Raw genomic sequence first — 10,332 nt, forward strand, 5'->3', positions numbered from 1 at the left:
TGGTCTTAGCACAAGGTCCTAGGCCTGCTGAGCAGGAGCACTGATGTCTCATGCTGCCACAGTAGGCACAGCAAATCGCTTCTCCGGTGGATTTGATTGGCTAGTAGCTAGGAAGTGGGCTTTTGCAGAGATACCCACAGTTGAATGGGTTTTTTTTTTAAAAAAAAAACATTGTTGTAGACAATGAGAAGGTAGTTTTCCCTCTTCATGTCTATTTCCCTTCCAGATAGTTGCACCCAAAAGGCAGCTTTTTTGTCCCACTCTCCTACTTTATTCTTTGTTAAAGTAAAAACAGGGGTTGACTTGTGTCCCGCTCCCTGAATACATGTAAAATTTGTACAAAAATATCTTCTATGAAAATGGTTTGTAATCTGTAGACATTACTTGGGAGATGTCTTGAGATGTAAAATTCCATCCTTTGGGTGGAGGGGTTTTTTTTTTTTTTCCAAATAAATCCAGTATTTTTAAAAAAAGAAAAAGAAAAAGAAAAAGAAAACCAGTGAAACATATGTTGCAAGAAAAATATAGTCTTTCTTATTCAAGGTACTGCTGAATGAATAGTCATTGACATTTGATGAAATAAACTATTTAAAAATATTGGGACAGCAAGATGGCTCAGTGGGTAAATAAGCTTGTTGCCAAGCTGAAGACCTAAATCCAATCTCTAGAACCCACACTGTAGGAAAAAAACAAACAAACAAACCTTGATTCTCCCAAGTTGTCCTCTTACATTCACACATAACCTTACTCTGTGGCATGCCATCATCACTCCTACCTTCAATTTAAAAACAAAATAAGAATAAAAATGTTACATAATTTAATGTAACTTTTTGTGTGTTAGGGCCTTACCATCTCTATGATATTTACTGAAGTTGATATCACCACCTGTAACACTAAATGAAGCACAAAATAACTGACATACTTTGAAAAAACCTATCTTAAGGGCCATCATTGGCTTCAACTATATTAAAAGAAAGATTGGTGATAGAGTATAAGATCTTGACTTCTTCAGCCACTACACAGAACAACTCCAAATGTCTTGGTAATATTTAGTAATCTGTAAATTATGACCTCTGGTTCTTTAGAAAAAAAAAACAAAGATACTTAATTCTACCCAAAAATATACCCCTGTGCTGTTTATAATCATGTGTTTATATGTTGTTATTTTGGTCCTATGTATAGCACCATAGCATCTACTACTGCACTTTTCATCTCCCACAAACATTGGCCCTCGGAGAGCCATAGAAAGCAAAAAGGTGAACAATGGGTATTCTTCATCAAGAATGATGTCATTCAATACATTTATCTGAAACTCTTCGTAAGCAACCATAACCCTTTATATTCAGGGACCAAATAATGCTGGTAATATGTTTTATTTGAACTTTAACTTTCATCTCACTACATACACTTTGTTTGCTGAGAATAACATGGTGCCAGTATCAACATTTGCTGTAGACATTCCTTAGGGAAAAAAAATCAGGGATACTAATTGCTTCCTTGACCTTTAGCTGAATTTCTCCTCTTGAGCCTCCTTAATTACTCCTTATAAATATCATAGTCCCTTGGTATACCTAAAGCACCAGGGATCAGTATACCTTAGAGCACAGCAAATCTGAGAGGAGTCTCTAAGAGTTCCAGTCTTTGATATAAAAACTTGACTAGTGAAACTTTACTTGTAGAATCTGATGCATCCAATTTTGCACATTAGTGTTATTTTAAAGGTGAGTTGACCACATTAGTGCTGTTATTTAAGAAGTGAATGACAGCAAATATGTCTCTGACTTTTCACTTTGTCTTTCTGGGAAAAAAAAAGAATGCATCATTTCATTTTGATAGTGACAACAACTTTAACTCTACAAGAAAATGAAATCTTAGCAACATATATGAATATTCTATTATAATTAAAAATTAAACTTAAATATTTTTTATAATTAAAATTAAAATCCCAGAGGATCCTTATTCAGATTAGTCAAATCTCACAGGCTAGCCAAAGTAGCAGAGTTGTATATGAAAAAAAGACATAATCAAGGAATTGTTTCATAATTATGTTATTATCCTAGGTTTGTCTGCTTTAGAGCTTTTTCATACAAAATATTCTATACCATTTTAAAGCTATTAATCTTTGCTGACAGGAATTTAAAATCTACCAGGTGTTCTTGTACTCCTGAGAACAAAAGAGATTGCAAATGTGATGTGAAAATTAGTACAATTCTGCCACATTTCATTGATGCTTTTCTTTAGAAGAATTCATCAGTGAATCATCTCTGCTCCTGGACTTCAGCCTTCAGGAACAAAGGTCTGTCTATATCCCCTTTTCTACATGTAAAGTCATTAGAAACAATAAAATAAGAGAGGATTAAAACACAGGCACACAGAAAAGAGAAAAAAAACTAGCTCTTTAATAGCTATGACAAGTGAATTTGAACTTCTATGTGAGGGCTGTCATGAAAACTTGTCAGCAAAATTTAAAGTAAAACCCACCCTTCTAAGTGAAACAGACTATCATTCAACTGTATCTTCTATTCAAAGAGGAACTCCATGGCTGCACACTATTGAAAAGTTATTAAAAATTTATTCAGATTAGTAAAATGTCACAGGCTAACATGAAAGATATGATTCTGAACACTTTGGCAGCATCAAAATCTTGAGTTTTTTTTTTTTTTAACTAAAACAAAATCCTCAAAAGATTCTAGAAATATTTCCAGTCTTTTGGTTTGCTTATTTTCAATGAAATAGCTCAAACAATACTATATTCTCTCTTTCTCTTTCTCTCTCTCTATACATCTATATATATCTATAATATCAAGGGAATTTGTTGTTGTTCTTTCATTGACACATGATCTCACCAAATAGTTCAAGTTACCTTTGGACTCAAAATTCTTCTACTTCTGCTTCCTGAGTGTTATGATCAGACCTTTGCCACTGCATATAGATGTAGATTTACAGACATGTTTTATACATGTGAAAATATGCTTATAATCATAGAGTAAACTTATGTTCCACATTTATTTTATTTTATGTGCATGGTTGTTTTTTTATTGGATATTTGTCTTTACAGTAGAGAAAAAAATCTTTTCTTATTGAGATTATTCAAGATGCAAGTGAAAAACAAAGAAAAAATTAGAAATTATTACACTAAGACAGCATTGATACTGGGGTAAAAAAATGGAAAGACAATAAATAAACACCAATAACATTCTGTAAGTATTATAAAAAAGAGGCATCTCTGAAGTGTTTTGGGAGTGCCCTGATAGGTTGGTTTAATCAAGAAAAGCATAGTAAAGAAAAATGACAATTGTACTCTGAGAATCCTTGTACAAGACTGGCCTGATCGGGCTTGGGTATAGTGATGCAGTCTGGGGCAATATATTTTGTATACTAGCTGGAGACATATAATGACAGCGTGAGAGTTGCTCATTAACACATATAAAAGTTTAAAAAGCAACCTCAATAAATATATACTAAATAAACTAATTTCCCACAACCCACTTAAGATGTTAAAAAGAAGTAAAATTTGCCAATCCAATCAACCTCAGATGTCCCAAAACTCAGGTTTGAATGCCAGTTACTATCCCCAAGGGGTGATGTACATCACCACTTCAAAAACACGCACCTCCTATTGGCTTCTTTGCTACGACTGCCACCTTCATGAAGACTCTTATTGCCTTCTTGAGCAGTCAGCTTTTGCTCAAGGAATCCTGTGTCAAACCATTTGAGACTTTCTCTAATCTATACTGCAGCTGATAATACACTTGACAGGTCTTCCCATCCTCTAGACCTCTCCCCCTGCTCTCACATTCCTTATTTCTGTTCCTTCATTCATCCCTTACAACTATCCATACTATGTAAATCCCTTGTATGACTAATTCTATTTTGGCATTACTTCTGGAAAAACCTAGACACAGGCAGTGTGCACAATGCCAAGTAAGCAGCTGAGGCAACATGTTTGGGAATTGTGTACTGGGATCATGAAACATGAGGTGGGGATATGGAGTCTGATCCACTCCTGAGGATTTCAGGACCTGTCATCCCGTGACACTCTGCTGCATGTACAAGCGACTTCTGGGACTATGGCATGTACTTAGAATAGTTAAGAAAAATGGAACATTAGAGAACTTAGATTACAGTGTAGCACTAGACACACCCAGGGAGGCATTTTTAGTACTCATCCTAGTCCTAGTTTCAATCTGAATATAAATACGTGGCATCTTAAAATTCTCAAATCTCCCTACAAGTACTGAAATATGAGGATTGATCTTTGGTCTTACTCCATCTTTTCCAAGACCAAGATATTAAGTGTAAAAGGATAGGGCAGATAAACATCCTTCAGTACTTGAGAACCCAATGTTCCTGTACTTGGTAGAAGCTTTGCCAACAAAATCTCATCTGACTTGGCTGCAACAACACACACTTTATCCCCTCAGTATTCTACATCTGAAGATTACATTTTTAGTTGGCTGCATAGATTAGTATGAGGTGGGTTTGCTCCTGTAATAAAATATTTTCATACCTGCTCAAACTCATCTTGATATACTTCCACTTCTTCTGTAATTTGTCAAATCAGCATGTACCCATTTAAAACCAAGAATTGATACAAGTGACAATGAAAATTCCAAAATTCTATTCATAAATCACACAGAAATTATCTGAATGGTTGAGCTCTCTATAATATTACAATTTACACTTTTAGGTTTGCAAAGCATTGACATTTAAACCAGGTAGGCAGCAAGTTCTGGGCTTGCATCCAACTCTGTCTGCCAGTAAGATAGGCTCACTTAGGGTAGGTAGAAGCCATCTGTGAAACCTGGTGTGGCCATAAAAAGACACAGGTCTATGGTTATTTGAAAATATCTACAGTAAGTATAGATAAGAGGGACAGAAATGAAAAAGAAGATAATTTTACATGCACTAAAACTAATTCATAAAAGTTAGCACTTTTATCTCAATGAAGATCATAATATGTAGTAACCTATGCAAAGCCATACTTCATATGCAAGACTGGAAAAATGGTAGGCTAACTGCAAATACTCAAATTTCAATTCTTAAATCTAGAAGCCAAAGTATGTTGTATATTTTTGCCCTTAATCAATAGTCAAAAAGTCAATAAATACGTGTTGGAGATATTTTGTAGCTTAAATTTTTCTTTCATCCAAACATCATTAAAATATGAAGTTTTTACATAGAACTATTTTGCTCTCTCTCTCAAACTTTTAAAATATAATCACAATTATGTATTTGGTGTATTGCATCTGTTTTAAAATGTTACTTTTTGGAGATCAAAGAAAAACTCTAAAATCTCCTTATGTCTTTCATAGATTAATCTATTAATAGCAGCTAAAATTATACCTAATATATCATCAGGATCATTGATGTTTGACATTATTCATTGAGTTAGTAAACACAAGCCAAAATACAATATACAATTAATAACCCTGGTTCTCTTTAAGGCATTAAAAGAAAGGGTTTTCACAGTCTATTAATGATTTGTCTACCCATGATTGTTCAAATTACAAGAAGAAACAAAATTATTTACCTTTGTGGGTTTCTTTGTGAGTTACTGTGAGGTCCATCAGATGCCAAATTAATGAATAGCAATGTGTTGATACTTTCTTGATCGTGTATTGGACAATAAGCAAATAATACACTAAAATATCAAATGCCAATAGTTAATTCAAAATGTATAGTAAGTGTAACTATATTTACCTAATATTTTAACTTCTTATGTAGCTGAGAAAATTATAGTAAAATACTACCAAATTAGAGTGTCAACTAAGTTACCTAGCGGATGGTAGTTTAGGTACCTTCTACCTTTCTGAGTCCACAGCATCCAGGCAAAGGTTTACAGAAAGCTCAAATACTGTATGCCACTCACTTAGAGTAGGTAATTGGAATTATCTTAAATAAGCTGTTAGTCTCTGAAAACAATTAGATATTTCTACTTCTCAATTTGACTTCACATGACAACCCCACTACTTCCATAATAATATAAAACTTTCTTCCAAAGATCCCATGCACTTTTCCCAATAACCAAATTTTCTTTGTAGTATGCCTCTGTAAGTTAGAAACCAAGCTATTTCCATACAGTTTATATACTATAAAAACTAAAGTTACATAATACCATCAAAGTCATAGAGCTACAAAAATAGCAAGAAATTTTCCTCCAAGTTTTCTATTTCTCTTATTAAAAGAAGCAGTCTGTATTATACCTGTCTTCCTAGAGGTGAATATTTGGTCAATGTTAAGGCTGGACATACCTAAAAGTGTTAGCTGAGTTTATAGAAGGTGAAAAAGTATCATCCACAGCTTGTGATTTGCTGCTGAAGCCTCTGGAAGTGCTTGCAAGGCTGACCCCAGAGCTTGTAGTTTAGTACTGTATACCCTGGCAACTAGTCCAAACAGAAAGGATTAGAGTCTGACAGCTGCAGTTTCTGTGCCTCTGGTTGCACAACAGTGACATTGCGAAGCCTGAAGCAAAGACTGAAGAACAGTAAGAATGTTCCATGACTGTCTGGGAAACACAACTAGAGACTGTAAATATATAGCACTCCTGCAGTAAGAATATAGGCTACATAGACGAAGCAAGCTCAGTTTTCTATTCTGATACCAAGAGTTATTTTAAGACTCTGTGGCTATGATGTCCTATGAAATAGATACCATGTGGTTTTCATGTCATCTATCTAGGTGTAAACACAGTTTTTAGAATCCAACAACTACACAAGTATGTGAGTAGTATTATCCTCTACCCAAGAATCAAATAACCACAATTTCTTCTCACTGAGGCTGAACAAACAGGCTAGGATATGGTTCACTGAACATCTACAAATCAGCATATAGGCATACATCTCAGAGCAGATATAAATTCCATTTTTCTGATAATACCAACCTTAATGCTGCAGGAGGAATCAAAGCCAAGCAAGATTGCACACTCAGGAGTATGAATACAACTTCAAGAAATACTTTTATACCATGATGTACATAGAGCTGACCTGAGGTCCAGGCATCATGAAGCCAAGTTTTCATTATTCATATCAGTAACTGCTTATGATTTGCAGCTAGTTACCTACTATATTTCTTACCTTTCCTCATTTATAAAACAGGATTATAAAAATCACATAAGATGTATTTGGGGAATAAATATTATAGGTAAAACATTCCTGGAATCCCAAAACCATGCAGAATTCATACTGCTATGTACAGGGAGTTAATTTTTGTCAGAGGATACCTCCACTTTTGACTGTTTAAAACAAAAATGAGTCCTTCCAGTCTCTCTGGGCTGGTGTCCTGAGCAGACCTTGGGCACAAGCTCTGCAGCCAGTCCCACAACACCCAGAGGAAGTTCCACTTCTAGGTACTCTGACAAGTCCAGCATCAGAGGTGAGGAGGAACCAACATCTGTCCAAACACTGGGAGTAACTGGGACCAGCAGGACCAGGCACACAGGAACTCCACCAACCCAATAGTTCTGGTTCCTTCTGGTCTTTCTGGGTTGGTGTCCTAAGCAGACCTTGGGCTCAAGCTCCACAGCCAGTTCTTCAACACCCAGAGGAAGCTCCACTCCCAGGTGCTCTGACATGCCCAGGATCAGAGGTGAGGAGGAACTGTCTTGAACCCACTCGGGAGCAGATTTCTTTCACTTGATTAAATTTAATATTGTTGTGTTTACTTCCTGGCTTTTTGTTGAGTGTATAAATGCAGGTGTTTACAATATGGGTTTTTTTCCTCTGTAGTTTTCTTTCTTTTCTTCCCCAGTGTATATCTTGAAACAGCTGGTGCCACATGTGTAAACAAAATCAAAGTATTTGTTTAAAATTTCAGTGATTTTTAACTCTATAGGACCTGTTTATTTTCAAATTGATTGTGAATGTTGTAATCACTATTACATTGCTGGGTAAGGTAAAACAATTTAAATGAGGACTATAAAAAAATTCACCTACTAGGGTATATTGCTGTAATTATTGGAATAATAATTATAATAGGTATTAAAATTGAAAGGACATGGGACATTATTGATATAGGTAGCATATTTTATTAACCTGCTATGCATTAGATAGTAAATTGAAATTAAGAGCATTCACTATGTCCTGTGAGAGTTTGCAGAGGCAAGCACACATCTGAGGTCAGTTTGTAAGTGATAAATGATTTAGGGACAGATTATCTAGTGCATTTTCAAATTTCTCCTAAATAATGCTTCTCATCATGACTGATTTGTAAATGCTTAATAAACAAAGTCTTTTTTAAAAAATGTATTTAGAGTGGCTCAGGTTCCTTCCAGTCTCTCTGGGCTGGTGCCCTGAGCAGACCATGCACGCAAGCTCTGCAGCCAGTCCCACAACACCCAAAGGAAGCTCCACTCCCAGGTGCTCTAACATATCCAGGATTAGAGGTAAGGAAGACACAACATCTGTCCCAACACAGGGAGTAACTGGGACCAGCAGGACCCAGGAACACAGGAACTCTGCCAGCCCAGTGGCTCAGATTCCTTCTGGTCTATCTGGGATAGCTGGTGCCCTGAGTAGACCTTGGGTGGAAGCTCCACAGCCAGTCCCACAACACACAGAGGAAGCTCCACTCCCAGGTTCTCTAACAAGCCCAGGAACACAGGATCCAAGATTCACAGGATCACAGAGACAGCTTGACTCTGAGGAGTTCTGACACAACCAGGATCACAAGAAGGACAGGCTCCAGTCAGATTTAGCAAGGGCAGGTAGCACTAGAGATAACCAGATGGCGGTGGTGGAGGCAAGAGTAAGAAAATAAACAACACAAACCATGGTCACTTGGCATCATCAGAACCCAATTCTCCCACCATAGCAAGTCCTGGACACACTATCACACCAGAAAAGCAAGATTCAGATATAAAATCACTTCTCATGGTGATGATACAGGACTTTAAGAAAGACATAAATAGCACCCTCAAAGAAATACAGGAGAACACAGGAAAACTGCTAGAAGCCCTTCAAGAGGAAACACAAAAATCCCTTAAAGAATTAGAGGAAAACACAATCAAACAGGTGAAGGAAATGAGCAAAACCATCCAGAATCTAAAAATGGAAATAGAAACAATAAAGAAATCAGAAAGAGAAACAACCCTGGAGATACAAAACCTAGGAAAGAAATCAGGAGTCATAGATGCAAACATCACCAACAGAATACAAGAGATGGAAGAGAGAATCTCAGGGGCAGAAGACACCATAGAAAACATTGACACAACAGTCAAAGAAAATGCAAAAAGCAAAAAGCTCCTAACCCAAAACATCCGAAAATCCAGGACACAATGAGGAGACCAAACCTAAGGATAATAGGTATAGAAGAGAGTGAAGATTCCCAATGTAATGGCCAGTAAATATCTTCAACAAAATTATAGAAGAAAACTTTCCTAACCTAAAGAAAGAGATGCCCATGAACATACAAGAAGCCTACAGAACTCCAAATAGACCAGAAAAGAAATTCCTCCTGACACATAATAATAAAAACAACAAATGCACTAAACAAAGAAAGAATTTTAAAAGCAGTAAGGATAAAAGGTCAAGTAACATATAAAGGCAGGCCTATCAGAATTACACCAGACCTCTCACCAGAGACTATGGAAGCTAGAAGGTCCTGGGAAAATGTCATACAGACCCTACAAAAACAAAAATGCCAGCGCAGGCTACTATACCCAGCAAAACTCTCAATTACCATAGATGGAGAAAACAAGATATTCCATGACAAAACAAAAAAGATAATTTACACATTATCTTTCCACAAATCCAGCCCTACAAAGGATAATAGATGGAAAACATCAACATAAGGAGCAAAACTACACCCTAGAAGAAGCAAGAAAATAATCATTCAAGAAATTCACACAAACCTAATTCCACCTCTTACAACAAAAACAAAAGGAAGTGACAATTACTTTTTCTTAATTTCTTAATTTGAAAATTATTATTACCAACATATCCTAATCGATTGAAATCCAATAATATGAGGAATTAGAAATTTGTTGATTGTCATCCAATGCTCTCTCTAATTTGGTAATTGGAGAAATAGGTCCAATATTGTACAATCTACATACACTTTCACCTTGTTTGTTTGTGACCTTGTCTGGCTGTGTACAACATAAGGGTCTTGAGATCTTGCTTCTCCTATCTCAGCCTCTCTATTAGTAGTATTGTTTATTTCATATTTTTACATTATACTATGGTGTTCAGAACAGCTTATATATTTCAAAAGTATTTATATATACACAAAAGTAACTTAGACGATTAAATAGGGAGGTTGCTTCTAAGAGAACAACAAAGAGTGAGACTGAATGCTTTGTTTGACGTTTGTAACTCTTGTATCAAGTTTGAA

General features: G+C 35.9%; 1 protein-coding gene across 1 annotated transcript in view; it reads right to left on the reverse strand.

Moving 5' to 3' along the window:
- Positions 1–6,337, reverse strand: part of LOC116089155 (protein-lysine methyltransferase METTL21E) — a 15,435-nt gene extending 9,098 nt beyond the window's left edge. The window contains exons 1-2 of the mRNA XM_031368836.1: positions 6,255–6,337; positions 5,534–5,644 (exon numbers count right to left, since the gene is read on the reverse strand). Of these exons, the coding sequence (XP_031224696.1) occupies positions 5,534–5,570 (37 nt within the window). The 5' untranslated portion in view covers positions 5,571–5,644; positions 6,255–6,337. The remainder of the gene's footprint in view (positions 1–5,533; positions 5,645–6,254) is intronic.
- Between the last annotated feature and the right edge of the window lie 3,995 nt (positions 6,338–10,332).

The sequence above is a fragment of the Mastomys coucha genome, unplaced genomic scaffold (assembly GCF_008632895.1).
Source record: "Mastomys coucha isolate ucsf_1 unplaced genomic scaffold, UCSF_Mcou_1 pScaffold14, whole genome shotgun sequence".
Lineage (NCBI taxonomy): Eukaryota > Metazoa > Chordata > Mammalia > Rodentia > Muridae > Mastomys > Mastomys coucha.